This window comes from Pan troglodytes, chromosome 19, assembly GCF_028858775.2.
Source record: "Pan troglodytes isolate AG18354 chromosome 19, NHGRI_mPanTro3-v2.0_pri, whole genome shotgun sequence".
In the NCBI taxonomy this organism is placed as follows: domain Eukaryota; kingdom Metazoa; phylum Chordata; class Mammalia; order Primates; family Hominidae; genus Pan; species Pan troglodytes.
This window is the reverse complement of record NC_072417.2, coordinates 27076633-27101750: the sequence shown is the minus strand read 5'-3', so window position 1 is coordinate 27101750 and position 25118 is coordinate 27076633. Positions and strand designations below refer to the sequence as shown.

Here is a 25118-nt window from a genome sequence, read left to right as displayed (position 1 = left end):
TTTGTCTGAGGAAGAAGAGAGAAGAGAAGGCAAACATGAAAGAGAACCTGTTAAAAGTTAGCAAGCCATGTTAGTAGTAGCAAGAATGTTAGTCATTCTGCCAATAGTCTTCTTTAAAAGATTAAAATAATCATCCTGTTTTTACCTTTTATTTATTTATTTTTTTATTATACTTTAAGTTTCCTGTTTTTACCTTTTTAAAATGGAAGAAATATACCCAAAACTAACATAAACAAATGACACATCTTGCCAGAGAAATATAGTTTATTGGAAAACCCACCAAGAAATTTTCTTCTATGAAAATACCCAGTACAAGAAACAAGAGCCAGGAAGCAATATGATCAAGAACATGTAATCTGAGGTCTTAAAGATTGAAACAGTATTTTGCTAATAAAACTCATTCACCTGCCCACAGGAACCAAATGGTTTTTCAGCTAAATAACCATAAAAAATACTTTTCTTTTTTTCCCCCATTAAAACCAAAGGTAAGTTCTTCATATCTGGGTCATCTGGTCTACCTTAACATCTGGCAAACTACTGAGGCAAGTGAATACTGAAGAGACAGCTTCTGGATTCTTCGTTGTCGGGCACTGAGCAAAGTAGCCATCCATCAGCAGCCTCTTGGGAGGCAGGGCTCACAGCAGGGCTGAGTGAAGGTGGTGAGGTTGAGGGTCTCCAGGCCTGGAGTTGGCTGGCAGGAGTTGAGCAGGAAGCAGGTGGGCACGCAGGGCTGAGGAATGTGGCAGGGTGGGGGACAGTTGTCACAGCAGATGGGCTCCAGTAACCAAACTGTGTGTGGGCAGGTGCTGGGCAGGCAGACTCCACAGCGGCAGGATTTGTCGGAGGAGCAGATGGTGGTGGCGGGCCCGGTGGGGACACTGCAGCCGCGAGAGGCACAGCAATCCATGGCAATGGGCGTCTGGTTAGCTTTCAGTTTCTTAGATGAGGATTCTGAGGTACAAATGTCTCCTCTCTTGTTAGGGCTCTTATATACCCTCCCAAGTGGGCATTGGTCCAACTGGAAGGCTTCCTGTTTTGTTTATGGCACCCTTTTTCACTGAGATTCTCTAATCAGTTTGGCATTTACATGTCCATTAAGAGTTCCCGCTCTTATTAAGTTAATCATATTTTTGACTCATTGACTTGTCATTTTTGTCACAAGATCATCACATTTTGTCTTCACAGGTTTCTGGCATGCCAAACCTTATATGACTTTTATGGGTAATCAATCCAAGTGACAATTCAGCTGTAATTTTGGAGGCCAAACTCTTCTTGTTTTTCCCTCTTAATTTAAAATACTACGGATAATGTGATTTCTAATGACTAATTTCAGAATGAGTAACTCAAATGATGAACTGGACCATTTTCAACTCAATAAAGTCAACAAGAATATGGCTATTTACAGATGAATGTTTCATGTGACTACAGGCATCTCGGACATGTTTGCATTATCTAGTGATTTTATAATTCAGGTTCTATTGAGCAAGCAAAGTGGTAGAATGGTACAGGACGAAGAAACTCCTTTTTATTATTTTTAATAAATCTGTAGTGAATTTCTCAAGGTTGTATTATTCTATGGATTTTTTTTTTCTAAAATAGTCTCTATTCTCAAAGTTATGCCAATCTTGTGGTGAATCAAAGTATAAATTCATTGGAAGGAAGGATCCACACAGTGGCCATTCTTTGTTGAATATACCACTAAAAGAAAACCACCTCAGCCTTGATTCATTTTCACGTGAATGGTGTACATACTTTAAAATAAGATGAAATAAGAATTAAAAGGAGAAACCACAAGAGTCACAGAACAATCATGGATTTTGGCAGGGAATCTGACTCAATGCAATTTAGAACTATGGCATTCATAAAAATCACTTTTTCACTGACTTACTCCCTACTTTGCATGTTTATTTGTTTTCATACCTTGGATCTTGAACTAGATTGAAATTCCTTTGAGGTATGCCTTAAACAACATTATTTACTTAAGTCAGCCAGAGATTGAACTAGATAATATCAAATGTGTAATATTCTAGATTCCAACATCTTCCTACACCTGTCCATGATCAGCACAAATCCTTTCAGATAATATTGTATAATTTAAATTACATACTCGTTATGTGGCAATTTGTTGACTAAACAGAAAGCAAAGATTCCGGGTAGGTTGTTTCTGAGGGGACATTACCAAAAACCAGTACGATCTACTTAGAAGAAAGCTGGCTAAAATCAGTGGAAAATATCAAATGTCATTGGTAGGTAAGCCTTATACGTTACACGTTAAAACAACCAGTTTATCTTTTTCTTTAACAACAAAAATATGTGGTACATATATGCCATAGAATACTATGCAGCCATAAAAAATAAGGAGCTCCTATCCTTTGAAGAAACATGGATGGAGCTGGAGGCTATTATCTTTAGTAACTAATGCAGAAACAGAAAACCAAATACTGCATGTTCTCACTTATAAGTGGTAGCTAAATGATGAGAACACATGGACACATAGAGGGGAATAACAGATGCTGGAACCTATCAGAGGGTGGAAGGTGGGAGGAGGGACAGGATCAGGAAAAATAACTGGTAGGTACTAGGCTTAATACCTGGGTGATGAGATAATCTGTACAACAAACCCCCATGACACCAGCTTACCTATGTAACAAACCTGCACAGGTACCCCTGAACTTAAAAGTTAAAAACAAAAAAACAGAAAACAGCTTCAAATCATTTTTATTAGCAGGAATTTACAACAAATGCCAAGGGTGTCGAACATCATACTGTTACCAGATGGTGCCATGCAGTTCCAGGCTTTTGGTGTCCCAAACAAAGAATTGGACGAGACACCCACAGCAAAACAAAGAAACAAAAGTGTATTAAGCACAGTATTACACTCGAAGAGGGGGAGAGCAAACCGACCTCTGTGAGATGAGATCAGCCCCCAGCTTGGTGCAGTTTGCGTCTTTGTGTGTGTGTGTGTGTGTGTGTGTGTGTGTGTGTGTGTGTGTGTGTGTCCCTTCCCAAGGCTGCCTAATCTCTAGCCAGTGTCTGCCTCTTTGATTGACAGGTGTGTTGCTTAGTTACTTTGGCCCCTGTGTGCTTGCGTACCACCTCCAGCCCATAATTTTAAATACATACATGATATGCAGTCCATATGCATAAGCCTGAATGAGCTGATTTTCATACAAGGTCATGTTAAGGATACGTTTTCTCTTTAATGCACATGCTTATCCATGAAGAGTTGCCCCTTACTGGTTTGGTCCTTATCTTGCCGGCCATGGGGGCCTTGCTTTCTTCTCTATCTTACTTTTTGTTTTGGCTGGAGTGCAGTGGCATTCTCTGCTCACTGCAGCCTCTACTTTCTGGGTTCAAGTGATTCTCCTATCTCAGACTCCCAAGTAGCAGCTGGGATTACAGGTGCCCGCCACCACACCCAGCTAAGTTTTGTATTTTTTGTAGAGAGGGGGTGTTTCTCCATGTTGGCCAGGCTGGTCTTGAACTCCTGATCTCAAGTGATCCACCTGCTTCGGCCTCCCAAAATGCCAGGATTACAGGATGAGCCACCGCGCCTGGTCTAACTTCTGCTTCTTATCTTGCTTCTTGCTTACCTGCCCCTTCACCTTGCTTCTGGTCTCTGCTTTTATTCACTCCACCCTTTATCCAAGTTTTAATTCCCTTTGCTAGTCTCCTGCCTCAATACCTGCACTTTACCACTGAAGAACAGAGAAGCAAATTCAAGTGGCTTTCCCAGTATATTATAAAGTTCAAAGTTAATGAACTAGTATTGAAATCGTCAAGGAAATGTTTAATGTTTACTTACTCTTGACTTACCAGTCTCTCTCATCTAGAAGCCAGTGGCTTGGCAAGTAGAATATATGAAGAAGACCCTCTCCCATTCTCTGTGTTCTCTCTGACTTCTCTTTTAAAATTGATTTTGAAATATTATATAGATTCAGGAGATCTACTGTACAACATGGTGACTATAGTGAATAACCATATATTGCATTTTTGAAAAACGCTGAGAGAATGGATTAAGGGTTCTCATCACAAAAATGATAACTATGTGAGTCACGCATATGTTAATCATACAGCACATTACATAAAGTGAAGGCGGGAGTCTCCTAGGTACTTTACCCTCTGTGACCTCGTTCATACTGTTTCTTTAGCTTAAAGTGACCTTTCCCAATTCTCTAGTTTCCAAATCCTGTTGATCCCTCAAGATTCAGCCAAACATCCCCTTCATAAAGAAACTCTAGGTGATTCTTCTAGATGTTTGCATCCTTTTCTCTGCTCCCACAAAATGGGCTGCCTATTCTTCCCTTTCAACCTCATTTCTTTCTGCTATATTTTGTAGTTTGTCACTTAAATTTGTTTTCCTCACTCCAATGCAAGGTTCTTGGAAATGGTAATCGTATGTTAGTTTTATTTGTCTTTTTCAAGCACCTAGGACAATGCCTGAAACAGGGTAGGCATTTGATAAATATTTGTTGAATTGGATTACATTTCAGATTAGAATTAAAAAGGTATTTATTTATTTTTATAATGGCCTTTTATAACAGTAACACTTTATATAAACAGAGTGATTCATTTTTTGTGTGAATTGCTTTACAGTTGTCAAAACCTTTTTTTTTTTTGAGATGGAGTTTCGCTCTTGTTGCCCAGGCTGGAGTGCAATGGCACGATCTTGGCTCACAGCAACCTCTGCCTCCCGGGTTCAAGCCATTCTCCTGCCTCAGCCTGCGGAATAGATGGGATTACATTCATGCTCTACCATGCCTGGCTAATTTTGTATTTTTAGTAGAGACGGGCTTTCACCATGTTGGTCAGGCTGGTCTTGAACTCCGGACCTCAGGTGATCCGCCCGCCTCAGCCTCCCAAAGTGCTGGGATTAGAGGCGTGAGCCACCATGCCTGGCCAACATTTTTAAATTCAAAGATTTACCTAAATGAGACGGTGAAAAAGATGGGCTTGGCTCAATCTTTGAGGTCCTTTCTGTGAGCATGTTGATCTCAAATTGCTAGCTTCACTGCCTCTTTAAGGACACGTGAGTTTATTTAGAGGCAGGGAAAAAATAAAAATCAAAGGTAGATGCTGACCTTGGCATTTAAAACGATTCTGAGCTTAGAGCCTAATGCATTTCACTATCCTCACAGTTTTCTTCAGGTATCTACGTATGCCTGTGAGGCCTCTTTTTGGCTATGAAATTTATGTTGATGTCATCAGAAAGTGTAATTCTGCTGGATGTATTTATAAGTTCATGATGCATGTGTCAAGAGTCGTTGGGTAATTATAGCATTAAATGTTGAGGCAGTGTGTGGTTTGGGGAGTAGTGGTGTTTATTTAGTTTTGAAGTAAGGGGATCCATGGTAGCATTTTTTTTCCCATTTCTCATTTGAAATCATTGTTCAAAACAGGAAAAGAAAACTTCTGTAAAACTGAAGGCACAGTGCTATATTTTCTTCCAAATGGCCTCATTAAAGGCCATTTGCTGAGCAGCGCTTAATGACTACTGAAGGTCCTCAGGGTAATGTGGGCAAGCTCTTTGGCTAGCAGCAGGGTGGTTCACACTCTGGATGCAGGTGGTGACAGAGAGCCTGCTCAGGGTTGGAGCTGGGTGGCATTTGTTGAGCAGTCAACAGGATGGCACATAGGAGTCAGGCACGCAGCTGGGCAGGGGCCAGGTTCACAGCAGGTGGGCTGAAGGAGGCTGATCTCATGAGGATAGGTGCTGGGTAGGCAGACTTCACATTGACAGCTTATGTCAGAGGGGCAGATAGTGGTGGCCAGGCCAGTGGGGACGCTGCAGCATCCTTGGAGATAGGAATCACAGCAAGACATAGTGACAGTGGACCAGGATAATGTTTTGTGGCAAAGGAAGGCTGTCTTCTACAAGGTTGTCCTCTATGGGTCTTTTATATCCACCTATCTCAGGGAACACGGCTTCTGTCCATCAGAATGTTGGACGGAACATCCTTGTTGCTGTTTACATAATTCTGTAAAAATAACTCACTAACTTCTTATGTATCAGACAGGGAATGAGCTCTCCTTCAGTTTTATTTAGTTGTGTTGCTGCATTCAAACTTGCTTTCTGTTGTAGTTTCAAAATGGTGTCAGTGTAGTTTTCCACTTACTCACATATAGACACATCCATACTGTATTAGTCTGTTCTCACGCTGCTATAGGGACATACCGAAGATTGGGTAATTTATAAAGGAAAGAAGTTTAATGGACTCACAGTAGACCCACCTCAGCCTCCCAAAGTGCTGGGATTACAAGCACGAGTCGCTGTGCCTGGCCTCAATAACAATTTGAAGGAAAAATGAAATATCTTGTTTTTTTATTATACTATCAAGGATAAACAATTATTAATGTTAAGGGCAGTTGTTTTACCTTGATTATTGATGCTGAAGTTGAACTGAAAATGTGTTTGAGTTGCCAAACATTCTGCATTTCAATTCAAAGTTAATGATCCAGCCAATATTTCTTCTCTGCTGACACTGCTAAGGGAATGAAACAATGTCTTTTGTAGCAACTTGGATGGAGCTGGAGGCCATTATTCTGAGTGAAATGGAGTGGGAAATTACAGGAATGGAAAACAAAAAACCATGTTTTCACTTATAAGTGGGAGCTAAACTAAGTATGCAGATGCATATGGAGTGATATAATGGACTTTAGAGACTCAAAAAGTGGAGGGTGGGAGGGAGGCCAGGGATAAAACACTACTCATTAGCTACCATGTATACTCCTTGGGTACAGGTGCACTAAAATCTCAGAATTCACCACCACTATATAATTCATCCATGTAACCAAAAACCACTTGTAACCCAAAAGCTACAGAAATAAATAAATAAATAAATAAATAAATAAATATTTTTAAAAGATGTCTTTTGGTGAGAAAGTTGGGAACTTCCATATGGCAGTAATGGTGAGAGTCTCTCATGTATAACAGGTTGATGCTGTGGACACGGTGGTTTCTACACTTCAGGGCATCTGGTCCTCACAATAATCCTGAGACAAAAGCAAGGCAGAGAGTAATAACAAGCTAACTGAGCCTGTAGGAAACCAAGCTATAGGTAGGAAACCACGCTATAGGTAGGAAACCACTTTAGTAACAGGGAAATTGAGACTGAGAGGGAAGCAACTGGCCCAAAGGCCAAAGGCAAGTCCAAAAGTGTGTGTGTGTGTGTGTGTGTGTATATATATATATATATATAATCACGATACCTTTATTTTTTGCAAAGACCTAATTGCACCTAGATTTTTCTAAGATAAATAAGGACATGAATTAGTGGTTATCATAGTAGTTTTGTTCTAATAGAAACATAGAAACTGTGTGTTTTTGCTCTCAGAATTGTGTGACTATTTCTGGTGTATAGAAAATACTACACTGTGGTCTGATATTTTAAGCATATTTCAATGTCATGATATTATATGTCACTTAGACTAGCAAACTTCTAATCATAGTCATGACTAATGTAAACCAATGTAAGCCCCATTTGAGGAATCAATGAATACTCGATAAATGCTAACATTAATTAAAAATGGATTGTTTTGGAAGACAGCATATATGAAGAAATGGATATATACACTTCTCAAAATTGCTTTGCATTTTGAGCTCAGAATTTCAGATGACTGTGAGGACTAGGATAATCAAATTATTTATACACACCAGCACAGTGATCAATTCATTTAGTCAATTAAGGAAGAAAGAAAAATCAATGTCAGAATCAATGGAAACTAAAATCAAGTATTTTTAAAACATTCTGTTAATCTCTAGACTCTAGCATAGTGCTTGCACAGTGGATGTCTTCCAATAATATCTATTAAATAAATATCTGTTAAATAAAAACTTCTATAAAATGAACTACCACATTTTTTACTTTTTAACCTATCACAAATAACCAGTATCTATTTTTTCGATAAATTCCACTATGAGAGCTCTTATTCTGTTGGGGTAAATCTTGGATAGTGTGATAACCTACTGTTCAGGTTTAGGTAGGCATTCCACTTTCCCTAATGGGAAACATGAAAATAAATTATCACAAGGTCATATTTGCTAAGCCAGAATAAAGTTTATTAACAAATAGTCAAAATGGTTATTTCTCAAAGAGTGATGAAATAGCCTAAAAGACAGAAAGGAGGTCTCCAACTGTACCCAAAGGTGCAAAGAATTAAGAAGATTCATCAAGACTTGGCCCCGGGGATTGGGATGGCCTTAGCCTTGATGTAGGCAGTAGTGAGTGCTGAAGCCCAGATGGTGCAGAGGACATTGGGCAGCCACCTCACGGAACCTGTGCAGACTCGGCTGGTTAACAGCAGGGCTCACAGGGACTCTCACAGCCAGGCTGAACATAGGTGGTCAGGTTGATCCCACTCAGTCCGGGAGTCGGGTGACAGTTGTTGAGCAGCCAGCAAGTTGGCACATAGGTATCAGGCTTGCAGCAGGGTGGGGGGCAGGTGTCACAGCAGATGGGCTGAAGGAGGCTGATCTCATGTGGGCAGGTGCTGGGTAGGCAGACTCCACAGCGGCAGCTTTTATCAAATGAGCAGAAGGTGGTGGCAGGGCCAGTGGGGACGCTGCAGGAGCGGAGAGCACAGCAATCCATGACAATGGGAGGTGGGTTTTTGTTGAGTTGAGAGAAGAAGTCTGTTGGTGTCTCGATGCTCCTCTCTTCTGCCCTGGCTCTTATATACCCATCTCCCTGGGCGTCAGCCTATTACTGAGGGTTTTTCCCCCATGTTTCAGTTTATAGTTATTTCCATAAAAACTGCCTAATTACTTAAGTGTTTATTACCTAAGATACACTGCTCACCTCATAAAAGAGATTTAGGTTGTTTTGTTGTCAAATTAGGACTATTCACATTGCCAGTGTGTCACTACACAGAAATCTTCATTCCAGTCTTCAAAGGTACCGGGCCATTATCTTCTAATCATTATACCCTCACTAATAATGGCTCGGTATGCCAGGCATCTGCAAACCTTTCCCACTTCTTTTGTTTACTTTTCAGATGAAGAGGACAAGTAAGCTTTTTGTTTGCTGTTCTACCAGTGACCAAAGGTTCTATGTGATCCTTTAGGCCCTCAGGCTGAAAAAGTGATATAACATTTTAGATTTATTATTTGTGGCTCCAATAAACTGAATGAAGATGAATGGATAGAATCTATAGAGAAATAGATTTTGGTTTTGTGTAAAGAGGCACTTTCTAACAGAGCTATAACAAATCGTTTGTTCCGCATTCCTTTCAAATATGCTCTGAACGATAATTTGGTAAGAACATGCAGGTGGGAATGAAGACCTGCATGGGTGACAAAGATGGGCGTCCTTTAAGCTCCATCCAACTGTGTTATAAATGGAGATTATTTATAACCAAAAGGCTGGTTGTATTGGGCCATTCAGAAGCTAAATGGTGCAGTATTTACCAGACTGAGTTCCATGAACACTGGTTCCAAGGGACTTGAAAGTGTTTTCTGGTAAGTAAGTTTGGGAAATGCTGAGTTCTTCATTGTTGGGCCTCTCGGAGCCTTTAATGTGCTAAAATGCTCTATGACTTTTCAATACAGAGATATAGCATATATTTTTCTCCAAACTTACTTGACCATGGACTGCTTTTTGTTTGTTTTCAGAGATTAGCTCTATAGGTCAGCGCTTTATGAAACATACTTGGGGAGATTTAGCAACATCTTACAGCAAGCTTGTTCAACCTGTGGCCCAGAAAGGCATTGAATGCAGCACAACACAAATTCATAAACTTTCTTAAAACATTATGAGATTTTTTTTGTGATTTTTTTTTCTTTTTTTGCTCATCAGCTGTCATTAGTGTTAGTGTATTTTATGTGTGGCCCAAGACAATTCTTCTTTCAATGTGGCCCAGGGAAGCCAAAACATTGAACACCCCTGTCTTACTTCCAGGCTCTGTGGTCCAGAATAGAGACATTTCCGAGTTTCATCTAAACCACTAAAACTCTAAAAATAAAGTTTTAAAAGTAGATAAAGGTAGAAAATTTAGTATGATGATTTAGAATTACTTTAGAATATGAAAAATACTAAACTGGTAAAACCTTTAGAAATGGCTTACTTAGAAAGGCTTAAAAACATGTACATATTTTCTTGACCCATTTTTTCAGATAAGATGGCTCAAGTTCTAAAGTAGAAAATTGCACAATGCAGAGGAATCAGAAGCCAAATGAGATGCAAATCAACAAGATGTTGGGTTTAAAAAATGCTTAGCATGAAACTGCTTTCTTTTTAGCCATTTTCTTATTGGAATGATTTTGCAGTTTTGGATTCCTATGCTAGAATTTACATCTCTCTTAGATATTTACATATCAAAATTAGAATTTACATATAAAATGCTCATTGATTGAACACCTGTTGTATGTTGGGCATCATGCAAAAAGTCGCAATAGGCTCCTGCCCTTACAGGGGTCATAGAGAAGAAGACAGACACAGAGAAGTAAACCAGCAAACAATAACAAAGGATTGTACATTTAGATTTTCCAGGTTATGATATGAGAGTTTAGAGGTAGAAGCCACAGACTTCTCCTAGAAAACTTAGGAAGCCCTTCACAAAAAGAGAACATCTGTTTGGATCTTGAAGGGTGAAAAGGAGCTTAGCAGATAGAAATAAATAGGAAGGAGATTTCAGCCATTGAAACAAAATGCCACAGGGCCTCCATGGTATGACAAAAAGTGTTGCCTGGTTGAAGCATAGGTTCTGAATCTGTTTGAATGAAGATGGAAAGGTGGGTTAGTGCCACAGTATGAAGAATTTGTACTGTGCTTAGTATCCTACACTTAGGATTTTGAACTTTATCTTGTAGGCAATAGGCATTATGTAAAGGTTGCTGAATAGGCATGCGACATGACTAGATTTTGGAAAGATACTGTAGTTTTTGAGGGAAGGCTCATCATGGTTATCATTGCCACTTACTAAGTATTAGGTAATGTGCTGAGTGCTTTGCATGCATTATTTCATACAGTTCTTACAACAACCTTATGATGATGTATGCAATGATATTATCCTTGCCCTTTGACAGACGAGGAACCTGCAGCATAGAGAGTCTAAGTAGCTAGTGAGTGAGTAGCTGGCATTTGAAGCCAAGCAATATGGCTTCAGACTCCATGGTCTTAATCACTGTGCCAGATTCCCTCTTGCTTTAGGGGTATTGTCTGACTACAGTGCAGAAGACCCTCAAGATTAGTTGAGTGTAAGATTGGTAGGAAGGATGAGGCCAGGTCATTGAAGGTCTTGGGACCACAAGGGGAGTTGAGATTAGAGCTATTTTCTTAATCAAAAGACTATGCTGTAGAAAGGAGGAAACTTGAAGACAAGGACAATAATTAGGAAACTATTTGGGTGTTCTAGGGGAGTGAGGAGTGTCTTAGAAGATATCATAGTTTTGTGGGAATAGAGAAGAGGGTGTTACCGGAGATTTCTTATCACATTATTCAGTTATTAGGGACCACCATCTGGGTGGTACAGCAGTTTCCACAATAAAATTAATATTTTTGTTTTTAAGGTAATGGGAACACTAATCCTCTGCTAACACTTTTCATGGATTGGATGTATACCATGTGTCAGGCATGGTGCTAAGTATTATTGTGCATCTTCTTCCTTACATCTTACAACCCTTTAAGATCACTATTGGGTACACTATTACTGTACCCATTTCCCAGATGATGAAACCAAGAGTAAGGAGATTAATGATTCTAAAGTCACACTACTAGTGAACGATGGCTCACCTAATAGCAACAGTTTGCACAAAATCAATATTTTTGTGGAATTAAATTTTATATAATTGTAGATTATGCTCATGTACTTTTTAAATTTATTAATGCCCTCAACAAAATGTCTAAGACTATGCTAGGTGCTAAGCATAGAGCAATAAACAGGTCAGATAAGGTCCTTGTTGTCAAGTGGGAGAGACAGACAATAAGAAAACTAACAAATGAATAAATAAGAACTCCAGAGAAGTGCCAGGGAGTGTATTACCTTAGTTAGAGTGGTCAGAGTGGCTGGACTATAGTGAAGAGAAGGAGTGTAATAGGAAATGAGGTTACAGAAGGTGGCAGGTGGCAGGCCGTGTAGGATTCTGAAGGAGTATAATAGGAAATAAGGTTACAGAAGGTGGCAAGTGGCAGGTGGCAGGCCGTGTAGGATTTTGAAGGAGTATAATAGGAAATAAGGTTACACAAGGTGGCAGGTGGCAGGTGGCAGGCCGTGTAGGATTTTGAAGGAGTATAATAGGAAATAAGGTTACAGAAGATGGCAGGTGGCAGGCCATGTAGAATTTTTTAGTTGTTCTGCACAGTTTAGATTTTACTCTAAGGGTGTTGAAATCCACTGAATGACTTAAAGAAGGGAGTGATAACATTTTCCTTATGTTCAAAGGAAAATGAATTACAGCAGAGCAAAGTGGAAACTGGCACGACTAGAAAGTGTGAGGATAGACAGTTGATGCTAGTTTTTGATGATCTGTTAAGAAGTGGTAGAGTTTGGAAGCCCTTTTGAAAGTGGAGATGATAGGTCATGCTGATTGAGAGGATGTGTGGAGCCAAGGATCATGTCTAGGTGTCAGATTTACTCTTAGAAACAGCTGCTGTCTGGGGTGATAGGAAAGGGATTGGAGATGAGTTTAGTTTGGGACCTACAGACGAAGCATCCTGAAGCCGTGAGAGGGAGCAGAGCTGGAGGTGCAGATTTGGGAGGCTCCAACATACAGGAAAAATTTTGCTTACAATGATGTGCCTGGACTGAGAATGAGATAGTCACTTTTATGTGCGTTAGTCATGTTTTGCTGTGAGCCACTTTGTGCCTTACCAATATCCATCTCCCAACAACTCAGTGAATTTCTGGGTGGCTATTGGGAAACGCCTTCCACAGTGTCACCTCCTGAGTCAGCAGGGATGTTAGGAAGCTTCACACTTTAGGGCCACTCAATTTTCCTAAAGCCTGTTGGAATTCTTCATCCCTTCACAAAAGCAGGATATAGAAACCTTTAAAGTTTGTCATCCTAATAAAAATGTCTAGTAAATAAAAACATTTGGTCTTCATTTCCTGAATTGCATGATCTTTGAAACTGCCAGTGCATTCCTTTATAGTATAGATTGAAAGAAAGAATGGCTGGTATCAGGGCTGCCATTGACATCAATTTATTCTTTGTTTACGTTGCTATATGCTGAAAATTCACACAAAGGATTCTGGGCTTGGGTTAAATGGTGAACTTTGGGAGTGTTTTCCAGTTGCATCAGATTTTTTTTTTTTTTTCCAGTTTTTGGTTATAGTCAAGCCTGATATATCTCATCACCTTATTAGCTTGCACTGAAAATTACCCCCAAATTGAATTTCTTTTAAATGGAAGTAGTGGTGTTTTCCACTTGAGGACATCTGATAGTCTCTGTAGTTGTCATCTGGCAACATGCAGAGCTGATCTCATAGCTTTCAGTCACGTGGCACATGCAACATTCTTGCAAGTGGTTGCTTAGCCAGCTGGCTGGAAGTGTTACCTATTTTTCCTGGGAACCCTAGGCTTTCAGTTTAATTCTTATGTATTATTGTAGGCTGTGGAGTATACAGATAGTAACAGATAATTCTATATGATTAACTAATATATAAAAATATGTGTTAACTAAAATTAATATGTTTAGGAAAATAGACACTCCATAAAATTTGAGTACCTACTATATGCCAGGCACTGGTAAAATAAAATTTTCAGCTGCCCACTATGTGAAGTATTGGGATATTTAAACTTACAATTATCCTAGAGTAAGCTTTGGAATTTTCATCCTTGGAATTATTTTCTAACAATAGTTGTACTTTATAAATTTATTTTGAATCAGAGACTTTTTTCTCCATTGATTAGATAAATCTGACTACTGTATTGAGTTGAATGACCACTGATTTTCCAAAGAGCTCCTGCAGTACTTGAAATTTTTTGAAATTAAGAGACTTAATTGTTATGTATTTAAATATTAGCTGACACTATGGTTTTAAAATATACTTTGAGTTTTTAGCTTATTTTACTAAACATATAGTTGGCTATATGGTAAGGGCAAATTCTCATACAGAATTTTCTATGTGACAGATTTTTTTAAAAGTGCACTACACGTATCATGTCATTTAATTCTTACCACAGCCCTATGAGGTTGGTATTAAAGCTATCCTCTCTTTCATAGCTGAAGGAAACTGAGGCATAGAGCGGTTAAGTAAGTTGCTCAAAGTCAATAGCTGGTAAGTGATGGAATTAAAATCTGAACCAAGGCCACCTGGCCCCGGAGTCTGCATTCTTAGTCACTATACATTAGTTTATAATTTCTCTATTATTGATTATTGCATTTTTCAAGAGAAAATATATAACTTGGTTTATTTCAACCTATCTCTGTTGAGCACCTGCTATTTGCTTTGTACTGTGCTAGGAGATTTAAGGCATTCAAGGACAAGCAGGACATGGTGTACTCTTAAATATCTGAGAATTTACTGGGATTCACAGGGTACACAGGGCTTGAATGCAAGGCAGAGGAGTAGGAAGGCATTCCAGCTGTAGGGAACAGCAGCAGTAAATGCATAGAAGTGGAAAAGAACAAATGGTTGTTAGGAAGCCATGAATAGTGCACTGTGTCTAGAGAACAATTGTGTGAGATAAAAGCAAGATGTAGAGTCTTGACCCCAGGATGAGGTGTTTGAACTTGAATTAAGTAGACCCATGGAGAACCACTGGTATATATTTTTCTAAGGCAGGAAGTTACCTCTTTAACTCCTTCATTTGTAAATATGGCTAATGTTACTATCACATTGATAGGATGTTTAAAGAATAAATTAAAGAAACCATTAAAATGTGCAATGCAGTGCCTGGAACATAGTAAGTCCTCAATAAATGATTCTAATAGGTGTGATTGTTGTTACTAAATAAGCAGAGGGAGGCTGGAGCTTTTTTCTTCCCCGTCATTTTCAGGTATTCTTTCTCTCCGACGATAGGGAATCTAGGGCTAAATTTGGGAGTTTAGCTTTTAGGTTTCCCACGCCTGGAAAGCCTGCCTGTTGATAGTCTTCATTATAGTTTTTGTAACCAGTGAAGACCCCGCCTCCACAAAGGAAACTGTGCCCCTCGACCTTGCTTTGCTGGAACCCTGTGAGATCACTGGGAAGCAGTGTGCACTCCTCATGTCCCCTCTACCACGTTGCCTTTTTCAGGAGGCAGTCATCACAAACGCCTAGCAGGATTTATTACTCAGAGGGGACTGAAGAAATGCTCTAGCTGCTTGAGCGTGACTTCTTCCTCATTCTTTCTCATTACTATCTGTGATTTACATGAAGTGACACAATTTATATTTTGATACAGTTAAAAATTTCCTCTGTAGAATAAGATGTATTGCAACAGCTTGTAATTATAGCCGGTCAGTTTTCCTGAGTGGAAATTTGACATCTGAGTCCATTGGGATGAAAAGAGCAGAAAGGAGGAAGATAACATGAGAAAAACGTTCCCACTAATATTGTGTGTTTTGATTTTCGAGAGTACACCACGCTCAGTGCTGGAGGTGAAGATTTGGAAGGCTCCAACATATAGATGAAAATTGTGCTTACTATGAAGCGCTTGGACTGAGAATGAGATGACCATTTTTATGTGATCCATTTTATTCAAATGGAATACAACATCACCCTGAGCAATGCTCTTCCTATTTTTAAAGCTATTTTCCACACATGACTATCTGGCTCATGCTATCCTCTCCATAGCCAAAAGGGCTTTCTGCTCCTGAAGACATACACTTGAGTGGAGAAGAGGAATAGAAAATAAAATTTCTTGAGCACCTACTATATGCCAGGCATATTACTATTAATAACCTCATTTGTTATTCACAGCAATACTGTGACATATTAGAACCCCAATTTGATATACAAGACAAAAACTGAGCTTCTGAGAAGACTTGTCTAAGGTCACAGTCAGTTAGTGAGTAGATATGGGATTTTAAACTCAGGTCTTCTGATTCCTTTCTCATCCCACTCTCTGTCCCTTCCTACAGTTAAAAACATCTTTAGAGTGATTAAAGTGTCAACCTATACTCAAATACAATAGCAGTCCCCAGTCTTTTTGACACCAGGGACCAGTTTCATGGAGGACAATTTTTCCATGGACTGTGGGTGGGATGAGGGTGGGATGGTTTTGGGATGAAACTGTCCCACCTCAGACAGATTCTCACAAGGAACGTGCAACCTTGATCCCTCGCACGTGCGGTTCACAATAGGCTTTGCGCTTCTGTGAGAATCTAATGCCACCGCCGATCTGCTGATCTGACAGGAGGCGAAGCTCAGGCAGGAATACTTGCTCCTCGGCTGCTCACCTCCTGCCATGTGATCCAGTTCCTAACAGGCCAGGGACAGGTATCGCTCTGCAGCCCGGGGCTTGGGGACCCCTGAGAAACAACATAACAAGTTTGTTTTGCTTAGTACATGTTAACACACAAAACAAGTGTTTCGTATGACTTCTAGTCTCAGCTTCTGGTTCCCTCTAACTTCTATCCCTGGCTTTTGTGCAGTTCTCTTTCTGTTTGGTCCCTTCTGATCACTAAACCAACAAGCGTTGGAGTAAAGGGCAAAAATGTTAACCTCAGAGTTTCCTGAATTCTATCTCTAGGATTCTATTGTTTTGTCTCCCTCAACCTCTCCTGAATAGAGAACGTTGAATTTCCTTCTGTTCAGAGTTTTTTGTGGCTGTTGCTGTCAACCTCTGCCATCTCTAACTCTTCTCAAACTTCCTCATGCTTCCTGGCTTCAGTTGCTCTGAAAATCCTGAGTTCTTTCCCTTCTTCCTACCGTAAGGTTATCAGCCCACTAGGATCTTTTTTTTCCAGGGTCACAGGTGTCATCTTTTGAACAAGTCATTACTGTCTTAGAGATAACATAATTGTAGTTCTTTACTCTGGCCCCATTTGGACCAAGATTTCTCTGATCCTTTTGGGAAAATATTTCGTTTGTTTCATTCATGCAACTAAAATAAATAAGATATTAAAAAATTGAGAAAATAAAAGTTGAAATTTTGTATGTTAAATATTAACCCATTAAAAGCCAGGAATTTTGATTTTCATGTTGTGTACTCTACCACTCCTGTTTCTCTATCCCATATTTGTAATGCAAGAACAAAGAAGAAAAAAGAGAACGTGCTTAGAAATGAATAGGCCCAACATAGGCTCATAATACTTGGTGCTTTGGATTAGTCTCTCTCAACCTCACAAAACAATTTTACTAAACTCTCAAATCTCCAGTCTTACCCAAGGCTTTCATGCTTTAGTTGATGTGATGATTCAACATTTTCTCCCTTCAAGTTTCTCAACATCCCTTTGTGTCTTTGAGCTTTTAAAACTAATTCTGTCTAATCGTATTTAACAGAATAATCATGATGGAGAATAGGTTTCTTAAGTCAGAGTTATGATTTTGGGGATAAGTCAGTCATTAACAAAAGGCCGTCTGCAGTCAGGTCTCTGGGCACATCCCACTTTTCATGGAAGGCTTTTGATAGAAAAGGTGGAACTTTCTTAACTACGGAGCTTAATGTTGTTGAGTAATCTTTCTAGTTTCTCAATTGGATTCTAACAGGTCTAAAATGCTGTAATTCTCTGACTGCCATCTCCAAAGCTCAGATATAATTTTTTTCTCATAATCCACTATGGTGATTAATGAAAGGGAGTAAGAGAACATTCTGTACAAATGGCTCACTAAATAATCTAATTTTTCAAAGGCAGTAAAACAGTTAGGGTCCCACAGAAGATGAGAACAAAACCCTTTCTTTTTCTATTGAATAAAATTCATACAAATAATTTTTAAGCTGTTCACTAGGTAAAAAAAGAGGACCCTAAAATACCACAAATGTGGAAACTGCAGAAAGCCCTAGTTTTCCAGGGAAGCTTTAAAGGCCTAGCTTTAAATGCAAGAGGCAAGGAATTAAACCTTAGAGAGGGAGATGTCCTGTAGAGCTGAAACTGTTGTTTTAAGAGAGGACTGATTGGTCCTGGTGACCCTGGAAAGGAGACAATGAAGCTGGTTCTTCAAGTGTTGAGAAAACTGCAAACTGAATTCGTGTGCTGACATGGGCAGGATCTGCACCTGCTAGAGTGAGAAGTGTGACTTGGGGCGATTATCCTGGGATCTGCTTAGCATACAGGAAGCCCCAAATGGAGCAGAAGGAAGGAACAAATCCTGCCTTCCTATTCCAGCTTTGCAGTTTTCCTCTGTCACCCCCTAGTGGAAAAGCCTAACAGAACTGCGGTTAAAGCCACAGTGTGTTTTGCAGAGTACAGAAGGGAGGCCTTGAAGCCGAGAAATAGGAACGTAATGGGCACAAAGAGGAACTTATTCTGAAGCCCACAGCTGCCCAAGGAGATATCCTTGGATCCACTGAATCTCACAACACCAATCTTTACTCCCAATTCCTTAACTTCATGGTCTCATCATGAATTTTGGGGTCAGAGTTGGGTTTGTATTTCTGTTTTTTACTTATGAATAAACTATTGAACTGCCTTTAGGTTTGATTTCCTCATCTACAAAGGTAAGGTAACAGTATCTATTTTACAGAATTGATGTAAGTATTCAATGAAATTAGGTTAATATGAAGCTTACTTAGCTTGGGGTATAGCATACGGCAGTAGCCCCCAACCTTTTTGGCATGAGGGACTGGCTTCATGGAAGGCAATTTTTCCATGGACCAGGGAGGTGGGTAGGATGGTTCAGGATGATTCAAGGGCATTACATTTATTGTGCACCTTATTTCTATTATTATTATAGTGTAATATATAATGAAATAATTATACAACTCACCATAATGTAGAATCAGTGGGAGCCCTGAGCTTGTTTTCCTGCAACTAGATGGTCCCATCTGCAAGTGATAGGAGATAGTGACAGATCATCAGGCATTAGAGTCTCATAAGGAGCCCACAACCTAGATCCCTCACATGCGCGGTTCACAATAGGGTTTGCGCTTCTATGAGAATCTAATGCCACAGCTGATCTGACAGGAGACAGAGCTCAAGCAGTAATGCTTCTGGCCGGTGGCTCACCTCCTGCTGTGCTGCCTGGTTCCTAATAGGCCACAACTGGTACCGGTCCACTGCCCAGGGGTTGGGGGCCCCTGCCTTAATAGATTGCTCCTGTGCACATCCAGCCTTATAGTTTGGTGGGTAGATAACACCCAGCTAAGCGTGAGAAGCTCAGGTTGCATAGTCATTCCATTTTTTCCAGTTCTTGCCCACTAGCAAGCTGGAAGTAGTTTATCAAAAGGACAGTAGTTATTTTCAGAGGAGGGCATGGATTTTCTCCAAAACCTTATAAGTCTGACCTGTAATTCTTCTATTGATGCTTGCCAGAGGCTATATACAGTGAGCATGTGTTTTCCATAGACACTTCAAATATGGTTGGATGTGCTGGATTATAAGGCTCAAACGAAATAGCAGCTTGAATTGTAGCTGGGACTTTTCTTTCTTTCTTCTTTTTTTTTTTTTTTTTTTTTAATGGAGTCTTGCTCTGTCACCCAGGCTGGAGTGCAGTGGCGTGATCTGGGCTCGCTGCAAGCTCTGTCTCCCAGGTTCAAGCAATTCTCCTGCCTCAGCCTCTCAAGTAGCTGGGATTACAGGTGCGTGCCACCACGCCCATAGCTGGGACTTTTCTTTAGAGCCTTCTCTTGCTCTTGCCCTAAAACCCAGCAGCATTTTGAGTTATTCATTAAGTGGGTTGAAATAACACACTCAAATATGGCATATGTTGACCCCAAAATACAAAAATGCCCACCAAGAGTTGTGCCTTTTTAGCTGAAGTTAGCTTAATATACAGCAGTTTTTCTTTCACCTTGGAAAGGATATGTCAGTGTGTTCCAGACAATTGGACTTCAAGAAACTTCACTGAGGCTGTGAGCTTTTTAATTTTTGTAGAGTTTGTTTCTTGCCCTGGAGTTCATTAATGTTTTACCAAGTCCTCTAAGGTACTTGTTACTTCCTGCTCGTCAAATGTAACCAGCAAGATGTCATTGATGTAGTGGACTGTTATGATGTTGTATGGAAAGTCAAGATGATTAATAGCATGAGTGTATTAGGACAGAGAGCAGGATAGTTGACATAGCCCTGAGGCAATGCTTGGAAGGTTACTGTTGGCCATGCCAGGTCAAAGAAATGTACTTCTGGCTGCCCTGATACAGAGAAAAATGCATTTTCTTGTCAATAGCTGCATACCAGGTGCCAGGGGCTGTCTTAATTTGCTCCATTCAAGATACAACATTTGGGACATCATCTCCAGTTGAGGTCATCACCTGAATTCATTTAAAATAATAATACATAACTGTTCTGTTATACTCCAGGGTTTATCTGCTTTGTCCACGGGATAAACAAGCTCAATGGGGAGATGGTAGGTATCACAACCCAGCTTTTTCCAAGTCTCTGATAATGGCACCCATGTTCAAAATTTTCCCATCAATATAGTATTATTTTTTATTTACTATTCTTGTATCAAGGAAACTTCTGGGGGCTTCAACTTGGCCCTTTTTTACCAAATGAGCTTTATTCCTCAGTGCCAACGTGGGGATTCTGCCAGTTGTCAGGCATGATTATTCCAATTATACATTCACAAATTGGGGAATTGTTCTGCAGGCCCACTGGGTCCACTGTGATTCAAACATAGACCAAGATTCTAACTATCATCTGACCACCAAAAGTCACCACTTTTTTTTGGAGGACCAGTGGCATTTGGTTCTCTAGAAATTAGTGTCAACTTAGTGTCTAATAGTTCCTGTGATTGGCAGAATTTCAGCCTCCAAGGCCTCTGAGCCCTTGTGTCATGACCCAAGTTCATGTACCTTCAACCCTAGGGTCAGTAGCTGCTTCCTGTAGTTGCTACTTCCATGTTCAAATAATTGGCACGGATTTTGTCTCCTCACTAGATGCTGACTGATAGAAAAGTTGTTACCAGGAGTGGTCCTGGAAAGTAGACCTTCATAGATGGGACTTGGGGATGTTATGTAGCATGTCTGCTACATAACAAAAGGGATATAACAAAAGGGACATTTCAAATGTAATTAAGGTTACTAATCAGTGGACTTCAAGATAGTGACAATAGCCTGAATTATCCAGGTGTGTCCAATGTAATTATATGTGCTGTTAAAAGCAGAACATTTTTTTCCCAGCTGAGAGCAGAAGAGGACATTGGAGAGGGAAGTTGGGGTAGGGTAGGAAATCAGAGATTCAAAGTATAACATGAACTTGACCTACCACTGCTGGTTTGAAGATGGAGGGGACTATATGAAAACATGAGAAAGAAATGAATCCTGCCAACAAAACAATTCCTGGAAGAAGACTGAGCCTCAGATGAGAACCAGCTGATACTTTGGTTTTATTCCTATAAGACTAAGAGCAAAGAATCTCACCATGCCCTGCTGTACTCCTGACCCACAAAATCTGTGAGATAATACATTTGTGTTGTTTTAGGTTGCCAATTTTATGGTAATTTGTTAGAGGAGCATTTGGAAACTAATACAATCCCCTGAACATCTGAGTATAGATATCAACCAACATTTTAATAGGCTTCCCCTTAATTTCATTCCAAGGATACCATAATAAACTAACTACTGACAGATCCCTGTGGGTCAAAGCATTCTGGCTACCACTATATCTCTGTTTCTCTTTACAGTGAATGTACAGTTCTCTCTCAGTGTACTGGGTGGGGGGGATTGGTTCCAGGCCTCCTGCATATACAAAATCTGCACATATTCCAGTCTCACACTCAGCCCTGTGGAGTGTTTATGAAAAGTTGGCCCTCCATATATGCAAGTTTTGCATCTTGAGAATACTGTATTTCAATCAGTGTTTGGTTGAAAAAAAATCTGCGTGTAAGTGGACCCATGCAATTCAAACAGGCCAACTGCACTTACTTTTACTTTGGTAGTCAAGTTTTGTGACTTAGCTTCCAGTGCTCTGAGATCCTATTATCTCTACTGAAATCAAAGAGAGGGAGTATCTCCACCATCATATCTAGGCTACTGCAAGAGTCCCCCATGAATATAAAAGCCTTGAGTAAAGGCAGTTTTCTCTGGGACTTTTGGGAAGTTACTTGGTGATGTGTATGTGTGCAGTGTAACATGATAAATCTTCTCCAAAATTCCTATCTCCTTAAGTCTTTGATTCCTTTCCTTTATGTTATGTCAAAAAAGTCCTGACATCTGAGCATCAGTAAACATAGGCCATGGTTGATTTCAAGTTTAAACCAACAAATCAAATAATTCTTTGTACAAAAAATTTACATCCAGAATCTTTAAGTGTAATCACATCATTTAGGCATTCCTTATAAGCAACTTCCCCAAGTGAGATTATTAGAGTGTCATATTCCATCTTCTTTGGTTTACTACCCCCAAAAATACACTTACACATATTCTTCAGGTTTCTGCTAATATATAATAATACAATAATGCTTTTTAAAAATACACTTTATTTCCAGAGTAGTTTTGAGTTCACAGCAAAATCGAGCACACAGGTTTCCTATATACCCCCTGTTTTCACACATGTGTAGCTTCCCCCATTATCAACATCCCCCACTAGAGTGATACATTTTTTACAATTGATAAATCTACATTGACACATAATCACCCAGAGTCCATAGTTTTCATTTGGGTTCACTTTTGTTGTTGTTCATTTTATGGGTTTGGATAAATACATAATTTGTACCCACCTTATAGTATCATACAGAATAGTTTCACTGCGCTAAAATCCTTTTTTGTTGTTCCTAGTCCACCCCTTTTACCCCTAACCCCTGGCAACCACTCATTTTTTTAGTCTCCATAGTTTTACTTTTTTCAGAATGTCATATACTTGGAGTCATACAGTATTTAGCCTTTTCAAATGGCTTCTTTCATTTAGTCATATGCATTTAAATCTCATCTATGTCTTTTCATGACTTGATAACTCATTTCTTTTCAGCACTAAATAGTATTTCATTGTCTGGATGTACCACAGTTTATCCATTCTCCCACTGAAGGGCATCTTGATTGTTTTCAAGTTTGGGCAATTATGAATAAAGCTACTTTAAACATCCATATGCAGGTTTTTGAGTGGACATATGTTTTCAACTTTTTAAGGTATATACCAAGTTGTATGCTTGCTGGATTGTATGGTAAGAATATGTTTAGTTTTGTAAGAAAACATCAAACTGTCTTCCAAAGTGGCTGTACCATTTTCCATTCCCACCAGCAATGAATGAGAGCTCCTGTTGCTCCATATTCTTGTCAGCATTTGGTGTTGTCAGCATTCTGGATTTTGGCCTATATTGCATGTTTTTTCATGTATGAGCTATTTTTCCTGGATCATACATCATATTTGCCCTGTGGAGCATCTGAAATGTGATCAGAAATACAGGACTAGTAGGAAAAAGTTATAGTTATGGTGGCTATTCAGCACAATAGGCATTCCATATAAGTACATTTCCCAAGTGAGGTTATTAGAGGATTTTCCAGCAGTGGACAGCTGTTCTCATCAGACTCAGGAGGGAAATCTATTTTTACTGGTAAAGGAGGCTCAGAATGACTTGGAGATTCAAGATCCTCAGTCCCCTTTGAGTTCAGACAGAAATCCTTATGCCAGGTTTCAATTCTAAAACTTCTTCCTTATCAATTCCCTAACTTTCACGTGACAGTCTTGTTGAAGCTGTGAATTCAGCTTAACTTTCAATTATGCAACTCACACAATTAAATTTAGTTAGTGTTTAATATGGGGCAGTATCAGTCCTGTGGCTATAACAAACAAGTGATTATTTTAGGGCTGCTGCTGAATCTTTTCTGGATCTCTGATTATGACCTGACCTGAGATATTAAGGTCTTGAATTTGCCATTTTTCTTTCTGAAAGCACACGGTACACTCAGAAGACATCCTCAACAACAATGCTTATAATCATCATGACTGTCTTAATAGTCAAGAGCAGCAGCAACTTGCGCCCCCAAGCCACTTATTTCAATAGGTGCTTTATTTAAACAACCAAAGTAATAATGGTGATGTTATTGCATGCAACGCATTTCATTTTTTATTGGCAAGGAGTTTAACACTGGGTTCAAGCTCAGGGACTTTACCAAAGCAATCCCCAAGTCCCATCTATGAAGGTCTACTTTCCAGGGCCACTCCTGGTAACAACTTTTCTATCAGTCAGCATCTAGTGAGGAGACAAAATCCATGCCAATTATTTGAACACGGAAGTAGCAACTATAGGAAGCAGCTACTGACCCTAGGGTTGAAGGAACAAGGAAGAGTTAGGAGTTATTAACATGTGTACGTTTAGAGGCTGGGTCCTGCAGAACTGACAGTCATATTTTTTCTTGACATATTCTGATGTCTCTGAACTTGGAGGATAGTCCCAGTGGACCTGACTCAGAATTCTGAGGATGGGGTGCTGGCTGGCTGGAGCAAGGCCTAATATGGAGAGCTGGAAAAGCAACAATGTGGCTTGCAGATTTCATCACTAACATCATAAAGCTGAGTATCGTAGGGAGGATGTGGAGTTCTGAGACCACAACTTAACCAGCAGCACAGAGTAACTTATTCTGAAGCCCACAGTCTCTGAAATAGCCATCTTTAAATCTTACAAACTTCCCCACACGTTTCTTTATATCTATTTTCTTAATTTCATGCTCTCCATAAATTTTGGAGTCAGACAGAGTTGCATTCAGATTTCAGTTTTGTTTCTAAACTTATGAGCTATGTGACTGTAAGCAAGCTATTTAACTTCTTTTAGACTTACTTATCTACAAGCCAGGATCACAATATCTATTTCACAGGATCAGTATAGATGTTATGTGAAGCAAAGTTCGCATGATGTGTACCTGGCACATGCACAGCATATGGTACTAACAAGGCCACGCTGGTTCACCTCCTTTCCCTTCAGGTGTGTCTTCTCCATCACTCTTCCTCCTTTTCTTTCAGCCTCTCATACCTAGCCTTTTTCACTGTGTCTTCTCTCTGTCTTTTCTCCTATATTTTGTTCTCTTCTCCCCCTTTTCATTCTTGTCTCCATCCTTTAATACCTTAATTCATCTTGCTTCATCCCTTTCGTTGTCCACCTACCCTTACATGGCCAATGATCCTCAATAAAAGAAAGGCTCCCACATTTGCTTTCGACTTGGA

General features: G+C 39.7%; 2 protein-coding genes across 2 annotated transcripts; both read right to left on the bottom strand.

Moving 5' to 3' along the window:
* Positions 1–246: 246 nt before the first annotated feature.
* LOC745232 (keratin-associated protein 3-2) lies at positions 247–960 on the bottom strand. Its single transcript, XM_001169297.5, has one exon. The coding sequence runs from the start codon at positions 905–907 to the stop codon at positions 611–613; it is 297 nt and encodes a 98-aa protein (XP_001169297.2). The 5' UTR covers positions 908–960; the 3' UTR covers positions 247–610.
* A 7077-nt stretch (positions 961–8037) lies between these two features.
* On the bottom strand, positions 8038–8672 carry KRTAP3-1 (keratin associated protein 3-1). Its single transcript, XM_001169319.4, has one exon. It carries the CDS (start codon positions 8589–8591, stop codon positions 8295–8297), a length of 297 nt encoding a protein of 98 aa, XP_001169319.1. The 5' UTR covers positions 8592–8672; the 3' UTR covers positions 8038–8294.
* Positions 8673–25118: the final 16446 nt, after the last annotated feature.